The sequence below is a fragment of the Hyperolius riggenbachi genome, chromosome 2, assembly GCF_040937935.1.
Source record: "Hyperolius riggenbachi isolate aHypRig1 chromosome 2, aHypRig1.pri, whole genome shotgun sequence".
Taxonomy (NCBI): Eukaryota; Metazoa; Chordata; class Amphibia; order Anura; family Hyperoliidae; genus Hyperolius; species Hyperolius riggenbachi.
This window is the reverse complement of record NC_090647.1, coordinates 459571808-459586307: the sequence shown is the minus strand read 5'-3', so window position 1 is coordinate 459586307 and position 14500 is coordinate 459571808. Positions and strand designations below refer to the sequence as shown.

The 14500-nt window shown below is 42.1% G+C and overlaps 1 protein-coding gene across 20 annotated transcripts in view; it reads right to left on the bottom strand.

Annotated features, from left to right (window-relative positions):
• The window catches only part of MYO18A (myosin XVIIIA), a 488146-nt gene that overhangs the window by 427156 nt on the left and 46490 nt on the right, over window positions 1–14500 (bottom strand). For all 20 annotated transcript variants that reach the window (XM_068270111.1, XM_068270110.1, XM_068270109.1 and 17 more), the window contains one exon: window positions 275–1394. In XM_068270111.1, coding sequence (XP_068126212.1) covers window positions 275–1291 — 1017 coding nt within the window. In that variant the 5' untranslated portion in view covers window positions 1292–1394. The remainder of the gene's footprint in view (window positions 1–274; window positions 1395–14500) is intronic.

Genomic DNA, 14500 nt, shown 5'->3' with positions numbered 1-14500 from the left:
ACTTGATGATAAGGGTTAAGACTTGTACACAACAAGAATGCGCTTGTCTGCAAACCAGGAGCAATGACCTCTTGGGAAAGATTTAGGAGCTCACAGGCAACTATTTCAGAAATCTCGTCAGAAATAAGTCAAATACAGATAACAGCAACATGACCAGTGAGGTATCTAAAAACACGAGACTTCAGCTCCAAATGCCCACACACTTCATAAACAAGACCCAATGATGAATATTTAAGTCCAGTGCATTCTGAAAGCATTTCAGTAGGATACTTACATCATAAGCCTCTTTTCGAAGTCCTTTACTGCTCCTCAACCAACTCCTGCTTAGCTCGCTCAGTTCCGGAATGGGCTGAACTTTAAGCCTTACTGTATCTCCAGACTGGCGAATCATCTCCACAATTTCATCCCTAGATTTATTTTCCACATTACGGCCATTGATTTCCACCAGTCGGTCACCAGGAACCAAGCCCAAAGCGAGGTCTTTTGTGCCCGCACCTGGCTCTGCAAAGTGAACAACTCTTCTGTACACTTGCCCATCAGCTGCCCGGTCTAGCATGGTCGTCCTGCGCAGAGAGAAGCCAAAATCTCCAGTGTTCCTCCTCTGGAGCTCCAGTTCTCTAGGCACTGGCGCCTGCGGTGGAAGTACAGAAGGCAACCTCAAATCCGCTGGGAAGGTTTTCCCCACTATTTCTGGGATTTTGACATCTTGGGGAATATTGCTTGATGGGATCACCTGTATTGAAGGCACAGAATGTTGTGTATCAAAAGCTCTGATTTCAACCTGTGGAGAAGGAGCAGCAGAATTCTCAGAAGGGGTGGAAGTTTCAGACAGACTTTCATCTTTGCTCTTTTGGGAGAAGGAGAACCTTTTGACCATCTGTGCCATTCCGGAAGTAGAATTCTGTTTGGCCAGGGAACCAAACTTAGCAGCGCGCTGTAGTACACTACCTTTGCAGTTGTTCTCCTCAATCTTCAAGTCATCACTGGAACTAGCAGTGCTGAGGTGTCCAGAATCATAGAGGGCGCTTCCTCTATTGCTGACATTATCAGAGTCAATGTCTGTGAGGTTCAGTTCAGAGCTGCTAGCTACCTTTATAGGTATAGGGTTAGATATTTCCAGTTTGGCCTTCGAGTCCCTCTTAGAAGAACGATTTAGGTTAAAAAAACCTCTTCTCATGCTCATCTCTTCTAGACTCTTGAGCTCTGCAGCAGACATCCTCTCTTTCTTTTCCTTCTTCTTCTCCTTCTTAACTCCATCTTTCTCCTTATCTTTTTTCATCAAATTGAACATGGTGTAATGTATTTAATATGCAACCTGCAGAACGGGAGCCCTATTGGCATTCAGTTTACTTCTTCCTCCGGTGTTTCTCCAAGACTCATAGATAAATATTTCACTGAAAGACAGAAAGAGAAGAGAACACAATGAGATGATGAGAACGACTTCATGGATGGTTAAGCATGGGCAACCTACTGAAACTGAGCTGGCTGTCTGCAGCTAACAATAGTACAGTATTTCTATTGTATGCTATATTCTGAAGTTACTTTGCAGAGCTCATTATCAATCGTTTCATTTGTGCTATGCAGTTAGAGCAATTAAAGGGCTCATACACAGGGCAACAGTATCCCTCAGCAAGCAAAAGCTTGTTATAGGAGGGGAAAAAAACAAAACAACCTTTTTCATGTGGCCTTTGATCGTGTTTGCATGTGCTGATATATGCTATTTTTGCTTTTCCTGTCCACAAGTATGTTTGCATTTTAGAACATGGAGGAGCTCTGCATCTGCCTTTTGAAACCCTAAGGCACTTTAGTTGGCCTAAAGAAGTGGGTACAGACCAACGAAACGTGTTGCCTGTGCTTATTAAACATTTATTTATTATTATTTATATACATGATTTTGTTATTGAGGTAAGCCTCTTACTCCGTTTTCTCTTTTGTTTTTAACTCCGTTTTATACACTCCTGGGCGCCCTTTACCCCTTTTGTGTTGTATTTTAGAACATTGGCTTTATAGTATGCACTTGCTACAAGAAATACAAGCACATGCATCTTTGTGTAATGCTGTATTTTACAACATTGATGTCCGTACACTACACAATTGAGGCCTGCTCACTCTGCAAGAGTGTTCCCCCAATCAGCATATCCCAGAGCCATATGGCATTCCACTTATTACATTTGCATTTGTTGGCACCAGAAGAATGCAGTGCAATATGGCAGACATATGTCCTGCTTACTAAGGAACACACAAATAGAATGTAGGATAACAAAGCTGGTGTGAGCCATTCCTAGTGAATGTTAGTTCGTTATAAAAGGACACCTGAACTGATCGACTATCAGGGCCAACCTCTACAAATCATGGATGTACAATGGGTCAAAGAGACAGCAACAAACACGGATTCTCAGTCAGTACAGTGTCTGCATGGAGTGAATTTGTTTTCCCCATTCTTGTGTGTCTTTATTCCAGGCTTTGCAGTTTTCTCATAAAATCATACCAATAAGTTAATTGGTTTCTCCTGAAAATTGTCCTTAGCCTATGGTGGGGATAGTAAAGTCGGACTATATATATATGTCTCCAAGACTCTACCCTCTAGAGCAAGGGTGCCAAACTCAAATACAAAGTGGGCCAAAAATTGAACACGGACACCAAGTCGTGAGCCAACCTCAATATTTAGTGGCCAACTCACTACTTTATAAAGTTCCTTGGTGTAAAATGCCCTCCCCTATACAGTTCTCTGGAGTATAAGGCTTCCTTCATTCCCCTATACAGTTCCCTGGTGTCTAGTGGTACTGCCTCTCTCCCATATACAGTTCCTTGATGTGCAGTGGTCCTCCACCCTCCTCTATACAGTTTCTTGCTGTCTAAAAAAAGATCTGCACAACACAGCCAGCTTACCTTTCTGTAGAGCAAGATAAGAGCCCCATCATCTATCCTGTTCTACAGCTAAGATTATTAACATTCTTTCACTGCTAGGGGGTTTCCTACAACGGCTGCCTTTACAGTGACATCAAACAAAGAACACGCCAGGAAAATCCAATTAAACCTCTTACACATGTTTTTCATGATGAGCCGATAAGCTGTTAAACTTCTTTTCAGCAGATTTTCTTCCAATTAATAATCATGATAAACCAAAGCAATACCAAAGAGGCTTCCTGCCCACTGTACTCTACCAGCTCACCCACTACTGAAATAGCTTCCAATAAATCACACATTAAAAAACAAAATGACTTGAAGTGCAAGAGGTCCACTCACACTGGCCTTAAAGTGTAACTGTCGGGCATAAAATCAATTCTTTATTTTTATCTGGTAAACCAGTAATAAGGATGCTAACCAGGTAATCCAAAAGTTAAAATCATTATTACTTTTCTTATTGATAAATAATAATTCCCCAATTTACCTGACTCTTATTTGGTACACACAAAATTTGGTACACAAAAAGGAAGATGCAGGGAATGCTGGGTTGTCCTTTCTTGCTCCTCTACTTCCCCCTCAGACTTAACTAATGCAGCCTGATTGGCTGAAGCCTATTTCCCTCCTGTTTTCCCCTCCCACACCCCTGTTCCTCTCCGATTGGCCAGTATTTCTCATGCGGAGACAATGCACTTTGTATAGTGACTGCATACACAATCAGGCAGAGGAAAGTAAGGTAGGAAATGACATCAGGATTGGCTTCAGAGTAGCCATACTTAAAATGGGAAATGCTTAGAAGGATTTTCTCTTTTTTTACTGTAGAAAAATCACTAAAATCAAAAATGTGGACAGTCTACTTACATATGTTGTTATGTAAGTAGAGCAAGTATTTATCTACTTATATAATGTGTTTTTTTCTGAGATAGTATGGCTGACAGCTCCTCTTTAAAGAAAGCCTGAAAGGTAAGGAATTCAAAAAGAAAAATAAATAAATAAAACAAAAACAAAAAAAAACAAAAAAAAAACAACCTTCCTTATAAAAACGCTACCTGATAACCTGCTAGGGCGATTCCCTCCCTTCTGAATATTAGTGCACTTATATTTAACCGTGTTTTTTTTTTTTTTTTGTTTGTTTTTTTTTTAATATTAACCCATTCAGGTTCCGTCGTTTTCACGTGAGAAATGTTCACCTCCCATTCATTAGCCTATAATTTTATCACTACTTATCACAATGCACTGATCTATATCTTGTTTTTTCCGCCACCAATTAGGCTTTCTTTGGGGGGTACATTTTGCTAAGAACCACTTTACTGTAAATGCATTTTAAACAGGAAGAATAAGAAAAAAATGGAAAAATTCATTATTTCTCAGTTTTCAGCCATTATAGTTTTAAAATAATACATGCCTCCATAATTAAAACTCGCGTATTGTATTTGTCCATATGTCCCGGTTATTACACCGTTAAAATTATGTCCCTATCACAATGTATGGCGACAATATTTTATTTGGAAATAAAAGGTGCATTTTTTCCATTTTGCATCTATCACTATTTACAAGTTTAAAATAAAAAAAAAAATAGAAATATTTCATCTTTACATTGATATTTAAAAAGTTTAGACCCTTAGGTAAATATTTACATGTTTTTTGTTTTTTTTATTGTAATGGGTTTTTATTTTTTTATACTAAACATTTTATTTGGGTACTTTTGGGAGGGTGGGAGGTAAACAATAGATTTATAATGTAAATGTGTGTTAATTTTTTCTTTTTTTTTTTTTTTCAGGTGTAGTATTACTTTTTTGCCTCAAGATGGCAGCCATGAGTTTGTTTACATGACGTCACTCTAAGCGTAGCACGCGCTTAGAGTGACGCATCGGGAAGGAGACGGCCAGAAAAAGCTCAGCTTCCGAGAGAAGCTGTCGCTTTTTCAGCGGGGGAGAGGAATCAGTGATCGGGCTCCATAGCCCGATACATTGATTCCTTGGCTACCGAATCCGCGGCCGGGAGTGCGCGTGCACGCGCACGATCTGCCGCGGGGGCGCGCGGTAGCGCGCATGGTTCCTGGACGTAGAAACTACGTCCAGGAACCAAAATAGGTTAAACAAGGGTCTGATGAACAAGATGTTATACAGGTAGTACTCAGTTAAACAAGATAGGGACTGTAGGTACGTTCTGAAACTGAATCTGTTCTTAAGTCGGAACACTGTGCCATTTCTATCCCCTGTACCCCCAGTGTTCCCCCCTGTGTCACATCTGCCCATTGTACATGCTTATACAAGTTTAAGGCCTGAAACACACCAGAGGAGTTTTTCTGAGCGTTTTGAGTTTTTAAATCTGCTGCTAATGTTATCCTATGTGTCTGTGCACACTGGAGCAATGAGGTTTTGTAAAAAACCCCATAGCATTACATTGGGAAGAGCTTTTAGAGGTTTCAAAACCTCTTCCCAATGTAATGCTATGGGGTTTTTTACAAAACCTCATTGCTCCAGTGTGCACAGACACATAGGATAACCTTAGCAGCAGATTTAAAAACTCAAAACGCTCAGAAAAACTCCTCTGGTGTGTTTCAGGCCTAAAAGCCATTTTTCTTTGAATTTTCAACACAGATTTTCTCAAAAACTCCAAGTCCAATTTGAAAAAAAAAATTTTTGACTTGTTCCCATGGAAACACAGAATCCATGCCGTTCGTATCGGTGGGTCGTTTGTAAGTCGGGCATTCGTAAGTCGGGGACTACCTGTACTTGCATTGCTTATTTTCAGTTTGTTTCATAATACTGGCATGTGACTCAACAATCCAGATTAAAATTGGTTAAACACGTATGAATAATTTCCAGCCTGTTCTGTCACTGAATCTGCCAGACATCTATTGAGCCAACATATCCAATCAATTTAGGGCCCGTTTCCACACAGTGCCAGCATGCAGTGCCAGCATGCGCCTTGTGTGACTAGTAAGACGCAATGCCGGCACAGCGCAAGGCGCATGCAAATCCCTCTATGGAATCACATGCGTGATGTGCATGCAATGCAGCATGCCGTCCATTTTTTCCCCCGCATGCAATTTGGACAGCAACCTACTGATTTCAATTGGCTGCGTTTCCCAGTCTGACTTGCATGCAGGGAAACGCTGTACCTGTGGAAACTGCCCCTTACTGATCCAGTGATGGGCAGGGGCCGGAGGGCAAAGTCCAGTCTGGGAGGAATTGGCTAGATAGATCTGTCCATTATACCTTGCACTAAGTGCCTGCACACACTATTCTAAACTGTTATATTATACCATTCTGAGCCACATCCCCAAGCTTGTTCAAAAGAGTCAGAACTCAGGATCTTTAAAATGGCAAAGTCCCCTTCTCTTCCTTACCCTGCGAGGCAGAGATGGCTGTTGTGCACAATGCATGTATCCCTTCAGGTATGTACACACGCACTATCAAATGCAACGACGGGTCCACCCGCCCCTGCCGCTGGGCGGTCTTTAGCCGACAGTATGCGCATGCATACGTGTTGTCGGCGGACTGATAAGGCTGTTTCTAAACGATCCGCTCAGCGCCGACAGCCTGTACACACGCGCATACTGTCGGCTAAAGACCGCCCAGCGGGAGGGTCCGGTGGACCCGTTGTTGCATTTAGTAGTGCGTGTGTACGCACCTCATAGAAACAGACACTTTGCTCTGCTATAGTAGAGCAAAGCATTTGTACAGCATTCTGCCTCCCAATTGTCATCGGATCCCTTTGGGTGATAAGCATTGTGTGAGAGTACTCAACCATAGCGATTTTGGCACACACTCCATCTAGTTTACCGTCAGTAACAAAAAGGTACACACACAGTAATACAGCTTATATTTAACACACAGCTTATATTTAAAGAGAACCTGAACTGAAAATAAAAAGTAAAAATAAACATACTCAGGTCATACTTACCTCCCATGTAGTCTCCTCATCAATCTTTTTCTCCTCTCCTGCGTCCTGTTTGTCCACTGCAATCAGTGGAATTCTCAGTCCTCCATTTTGAAAATACCATTACCCCATAACAGCTTCCTGGTTAGCACACTGTTAAACTGTAACATCGCCCACTGAAGCCACAGGGAGACATGGACATTACCTTGCACATTCAGTTGTAGCTGACAGCAGCTGATTTATAACTGACAGCAACTGGTATATTTCAGTTCTAACAAAATCTTGTCAGAACTGTAAGGAATCACTGTAAGAAGAAAATGGTGAGCTTCTGAGAGGAACTGATGGCGAGGTAAGTATGTAATAATCATTTGCAGCTACATGATGTGTTTATTTTAAACAATTTTACTCAGTTCAGGTTCCCATTAAAGGGAACCTGAAGCGAGTAAAATTATTTAGAACACAGGACATAGCTGCAAATGAATATTACATACTAACCTCACCATCAGTTCCTCTCAGAAGCTCACCATTTCCTTCTTACAGTGATCCCTTCCAGTTCTGACAATATTTTGTCAGAACTGAAATATACCAGTTGCTGTCAGTTATATATCAGCAGCTGTCAGTTACAACTGAATGTGCAAGGTAATGTCCATGTTTCCCTATGGCTCAAGTGGGTGATATTACAGAGTAACAGTGTGCTGACCAGGAAGCTGTTATGGGGTAGTGGCCATTTTTAAAATGGAGGATGGAGAATTCTAGTGATCACAGTGGACAAATGGGACGCAGGAGAGGACAAAGATTGAGGAACAGACCACAGAGGAGGCAAGTATGACCTGTGTATGGTAATTTTGACTTAATTTTCAGTTCAGGTTCTCTTTAAGGTGACATAACTCCTACTGTGAAAAAAAAACCGCATCTGTATGACTCTGCCTCCTGTCAGGTGTAATAAGCACCTTTGGTTAAAAAGTACTGGAAGTAAAGAGTACTGTGTTAAATTTTTGCCAAGGCTCTGGCAACCCCTAATTGCGTTACCACGGGCTGCTCTCTGCTCGGAAGCTGCGGCCTAATTGATGGCTGCTGGGCGAGCTTCAGCAGACTTCAGAAGGATGGCCATGACCGTATTCCTGAGGAGGGGGTGGAGCATTACCTGTATCCAAATTACAGCAGATCAGGCAAGGTTAGACCACCCCAGCCACCCCCTGATACTGCAGCATTAGGATACAGCCTGGCATGACAGGTTCTGTCTTATTATACTGCAGGTAGTCTTTAATATTGGCCTAGTTTGCAGTTTGTAACGTCCATAATCAGGCATCATGTAAGCACATTTAGGCAGAAGAACCACCAATAAGGTTGGAGGAATTGCTGTTGAGATTAGTGGTTGCAGTGTGTTTACTCTGCGGAGCTGCCGTAGTGCCCTGTTTATTATGCTGACAAGGGCCGCTGTAAACTGACAGAAGAGACACTTGAGTTTGAAGAACACTACTTTGTTATGACTACCAAATAGTTTTCCAGTTATCTCTGCCTGTGAATTGCCCAACTGTGACACGATCAAACACGTTTCATCACAGCCAGCAAACAATCCCCAGCAATTAGAATAGAATGCTAATGGTAAACTCATCAACCTTTCCACACCGGTAATAGCTGCTTTTAAACGCAAAACATGGAGGCTGTAGCGTCATTGTTCCACAGCTAGTTTACCCTGCAAGATATTACCATTTAATCCAGGGCTGTGGAGTTAGGTTCAAAAATCTTCCGACTTCAACTCCTCAGTTTATGAAACCCCCGACTCCAACTCCGACTCCACAGCCCTGATTTAATCGCTATTAGATATTTTACACCACGTTACAGGTCTAAAGCCTAGTACACATGATGCAATTTTCCATCAGATGGACGGATCGATCTGATACGAAGTTATGTCAAGTGTAAACATCCAAACTGATCCCGATCGATAATGCGATCAATTTCCCGTTGATAACTACACAAAATTGCGTTCTCAATCGGGATCTGATAAGACCGGTTGGAAATTATCGGGTCGATGTGACGGTAAATTGCATTGTGTGTGTACTAGGAAAGTGTACCCGAGGCGACGTGACGTGATCAGATAAACATGCGTATGTACAGTACAAAACATTAATAACCAGGGCTGTTATACTTGCTTTATTTTGTTGCCTGAAAGAGTTAATTTCAAGGCATGGAAGTGACAGCTTCGGTCTTGTCGGGAATATAGTAAACATCACTGATAAGCAGATTACAGCCATAAACGTTTTGCTGGCAGAATACAACTGAGAGCAGAGGGAGATAAACTACATGAACTATTGACCTTTTTCTAACTTTGGGACACTTCATAGGCTGCCACTGAGTAGAGGCAACAAAACATGCAATCTGGTTTGCAAATGTTTAAATATAAACTAAAACCAATGTATAAAAAAAAATAAAATTAAAAAAAAAAACATTTTTAGGAGTAGAAGCATAAATACAATTGTTTATCTCATCAGTTTATTTTCACCGCCGGTTAACTTTAAAGTAAATGGGAACTGGGGGTTAAAATAAAAAGCCAGATACTTATAAGGAGAGGGAAGGCTCTGGGTTCTATTGAGCCTTCCTTCTACTCTCCCGATGCCCTCGGTGCAGTGCTGTCCCCAGGAGCAGTATTTGACTAAAATGGTCAAATACTGCTCCTCCCTCCAGACGAAGGTGACTTCAGAAAGTCTTAGGGAGCCGGAGTGCTTCCGAAGAAGGGCCGCTCCATACAGAGCACGATCGAACCCCCTCTCTCGCGCACTCGTGCATGCACAGTATGAAGAAGCCTGTCTTCAGGAGGACTCTGCTCCCGAAGACTTTTGAAGTTCCGAGGCTGGGGGATTTGCTGCCTGAACGAGAGCACTGGAAGAGGAGAGGGAAGGCTCATTAGGACCCAGTGCCTTCCCTCTCCTCAAGTATCTGGTTTCCTTTTTTTTTTTAGTTTAGATCCCATTAGCTTTAACAAAATACTTGGACGTTATAAACGCCATTGTTCTCAATCAGATACGTCTTTGCTTCATGCATGGTACTGAAACCTGGCAAGGCATACTGGTGATAAAATGATCCCCTGTGTGACATCAGTAGCAAACACAAGTTACCCCCTGCAAAGAGTGCTCACCAATGACAGGCAACACCTGTGACCTGACAAATCAGGACACAGCCACACACTGCTGCTGAAGTCATGTGACCAGGAAAGTAATGAGATTTCTGAAAAGGAACAGCTATTTGTCAGACCACATAAAAGGCTCCTAATGGGTTAAAACAACACTGCTTAAAACAACACAGTGAGCAAATATTGAGAAGAGGTGTTTCTGCTTACTCACAAGCTACATTCTTGTCCAGGTGATAAACAGAAAACACGCCTCGGGGTAAAGGAGGGACATATAGCTTGCCATGGGACTGAGCATTATTTACAGACAGGGTATCCCCCTCAGCCAAGAGCACCAGTCAGGCTTTGCTCCCAAGCAAACCACACCCTTCACTCCACAGCTTTACATTATTTGGGGGCTCTGATTTACAATACTATTAGGATGTACCCACTGCAGCTCATACAGTGCAGTTTCCAAACCTCAGGTAGTACCACCCCCTTCCTCCTCCCGCTGCACTTTCCTTTATTGTTTTCTTTTTTTATTCAGAACTTAACACCCTCTCAATTATTCATAAAAGGAAGCAGCAGGCTGATAGCAGCAACAAAAGCACTCCGCACAAAGAGCTCTAGCAGCCACAGAGCTGTCAGTTCTAGAAAGCTGGCCTTGTGCTTTCCAGGCCTCCAAGCACAGGGTGCACATGTGTGGCGGCACAGTGTACACAGTACATGAGCTGGGGAATGGGTCAGCTGACTGATGACACATAACTCCAGGTCACACTATCATCAGGTCACTGTTTAGAACTATCAGCAAGAGCAAAATCTGTAGCTGCGTTTCTGAAACAAAAAACTACTTTCTACTGACAGATTTGTAGGGAGTATGTGCTACTACAATCCACTACAATATACCAAGGCCACAAATACTTTCAGAGATGAATAACCTGTGGCTTTAAGGCTACTTGCAGACCAAGACGTTGCATTAGGTGCCACGTTAAGGTCGCATAACGTGCACCTAACGCATCGTATGTGCAGTGCAGTGAATATTAAGTAGCCATGTGCGCGGCTACTGTAGCTGGCTCTCCCCGCCCCCCACTGCGCATGTGCAAACAGTCTAACACGGCTATAGCCGCTCTAACGCCGTAGCATGCTGCACTTTCCCGACAACGTGCAGCGTTACATGTAACGCAACGTGGGCTGTGTGAACACCCCACTTGTGTTACATTGCTGTACGTTGGGGGCGCGTTACAGGCGCACTAACGTGCGCCTGTAACGTCCCAGTGTGGAAGCAGCCTAAAGAATAAGGCCACAAGTTACCCACATGTTGTGCCACATACAGTCAATGAAACGTATGCTTTCACGTTTTGCGCATGTTTTCACGTGCAATCGCGAATTTGCGGCTGCGAGCGAAAACGCTAGTGCGGTCGTGATATGAGTTATCACGGTTTAGTCAATTAAGCCCCATTAGCGATGGAGTGGGGGTTGAAGCTAATGGGAACTCATTTAAATATAAAAAAGTCAGATACTCACCTAAGGAGAGGGAAGGCTCGGTCCTAATGAGCCTCCCCTCTCCGCTCCCAGTGCCCGGTCCCGCGCAGGATCCGGTCCCGCGGCAGTATTCGACCAGTTCGGTCAAATACTGCCACTTCCACCGCCGAAGGGAGGTTTCGGAAATCTTCGGGAGCACTCGGGCGCTTCATACTACGCATGCGCGACATCCCTCTATGACGCACTCGCACATGTCTATGACGCACTCGCGCAGTATGGAGCCGCCTGTCTTCGGGAGGACTCGGCTCCCGAAGACTTCCAAAGTCCCCGCGGCGGGGGATTTGAACAGAGGATCCTGAGGGCACCGGGAGAGGAGAGGGAAGGCTCCCTCTCCTTAGGTGAGTATCTGACTTTTTTTTTTTTTTTTTTTTTTTTTTTTTTTTACGAGGGGTAACATTAGCTTTAAGTATTTGACGGAATAGAGCTGGAGTGGTAATGCTGCATAGCTGTAGTATGATAAAGCTCTCGTTTACCCCGACTCTTCACTTTGCTTTATAGCAGTCCACTAGAAGGGGTTGTTCACACTACGGGCGTTTTTGACATTTTTGACATTTTTACTCTATGAGAAAGTTCACATCTGAGCAGTTGGTTTCCGATCCGCTCAGATAAGCGGTGCATGGGCCATTTTTGACGTGATTCTGCCTCAATGAAAGGTATTAGGAAAATGCAAAACGCTCACAAAATCGCTTTGTGCATCGATTGCGTGAGCGTTTTTACGAATAAATGCATTGTATTATTTTCCGGATCAAAGAGTTCACTTCCTGACTGACAACAAGAAGTGAAAATCGTCCAATGCACAGAAGTTAAAAATAAAAAAAATAAATAAAAAAAAGCCTCAAAACACGGGCAACGCGGACGGCCACGCAAACGTAACGCAATGTGAACGAGCCCTAACAGTGCTTTAGATGTTGGTATATATGGCTGTGCTTAAATGGAGCCCCGATTAATTAATGTATTAGGCCGGATTCATACTTGCGTGGTTGTGGCAAACAGATTCGCGAAAATTGATTTGATCACCAGCCGATCGGATCCGTTTTCACTCAGTTTCCGTTCCGCTGCAGTTCTGTTTCCCCACATCTCCCGCAGACCTCCACCCCAAAGTGTAGGTTTCTATTTAGGACAGTCAGTTTCTTCAATAGTGTGAAGAAACGTTCTGTTGTCTCATTTTCTCCAATGCAGGACTTCAGTTTCCGTTCCGCTGGGCTCAACGGTCTGGAAAAATTGGTGCAGCAGGAAACTTCAGCAGATCGTGCGGAAGGGATCTGTTTGAACGGATCCATAGGTTAACATTGGATCCGTTACGATCCACTAACGGAACATGTAACGCCAGTGTGAACCCGGCCTAACACTGTACTTGCTTTAGTGATTTTTAGCTCTATTTCAATATATTGACAGTGAAAAACAGTATAAACTGTTACTTCGTGAAATTATGATTGTAAACTAGCTGCACTCTTTGCTGATCCTTCCTTTAAATAGGACTTGTGACTATAGACAATGGAAAGAGAATAGATATAAAGTTAGCGAGTAAAGAAAAAAAAAAAAATTGTGCCTTCAAAATATTGTTTGGATTTGCAACCTGAAAATAAGCCAAACACAAAAATACATTTTCCAGCTGTGTATACTCGATGGAGGGTTGCTGTTTTATCTTTCAGTTGGCTGTTAGATGTTGCATTTAGTAAACACAGCTGGAAAAATCATTTTTGTGTGAAGAGCGAACTATGCCATTACTCATACAATTTTCATATTCAATGCAGCTGTTACAAAGTAATTGCCTTATTGAGTGAACAAAACACAGAATGCAATTCATACTAACCAAGCTTCATGTGACATTTACACAGGACGACAGCATTGAAAACTCCGCCAGCATGTAATGAAAAACATGAAAAATGGAAGCAGGGTGTATATATAGTTCAAAAATCTGGATACTTAAAGAGGAACTCCAGTGAAAATAATGTAATAAAAAAAGTGCTTCATTTTTACAATAATTATGTATAAATGATTTAGTCAGTGTTTGCCCATTGTAAAATCTTTCCTCTCCCCGATTTACATTCTGACATTTATTACATGGTGGCATTTTTACTGTGGGCAGGTTATGTAGCTGCTGCTAGCTGTTTTGGCTGTTAGAGACAGCTGTAAACAGCTAATTCCTGTCTGTGAGCCTTGTTACATTGTAACAAACTGCCAGAAGTACCGCGGTACTCAGAGCTTCTTGTGGGAGGGGTTTCAGCACAAAATCAGTCACACAGCACCCCCTGATGGTCTGTTTGTGAAAAGCATTATATTTCTCATGTAAAAAGGGGGTATCAGCTACTGATTGGGATAAAGTTCAATTCTTGGTTGGAGTTTCTCTTTAAGGACAGCTGAAGTGAGAATATGGATGCCATATTTATTAATATCAGTTGCCCGACAGCCTTGCTGATCTATTTGGCTGCAGTAGTGTTTGAATAACACCAAAAACAAGCATGCAGAAACACCTGATCTGCTGCACGATTGTTCAGTGTCTATGGCTAAAAGTATTAGAGACAGGAACAGTAGGAAAGCCAGGCAACTGGTATTGCTTAAAGAGACACTGAAGCGAAAAAAAAATATGATATTATGATTTGTATGTGTAGTACAGCTAAGAAATAAAACATTAAGGATCAGATACATCAGTCTAATTGTACAGGAAGAGTTAAAAAACTCCAGTTGTTATCTCTATACAAAAAAGCCATTAATCTCTACAACTTTCAAAGTCCTGGAGAGGGCTGTTTTCTGACTTTTATTATCTCAACTTTTCATTAACTATTTACTTTTTCTCTGCCAGAGGAGAGGTCATTAGTTCACAGACTGCTCTGATATAATTATTTTGAATGCTGAGTGTTGTGTAATCTACACATATTATAGAATGATGCAATGTTAGAAAAAAAACACTATATACCTGAAAATAAAAATATGAGAATATTTTCTTTGCTGCTAATCTTCTAGTAATTATTCATAGTACACAACCAATTCATTATATCATATATTTTCTTTTTCCGCTTCAGTGTCTCTTTAAAAGGAGATAAATATGGCAGCCTCCAT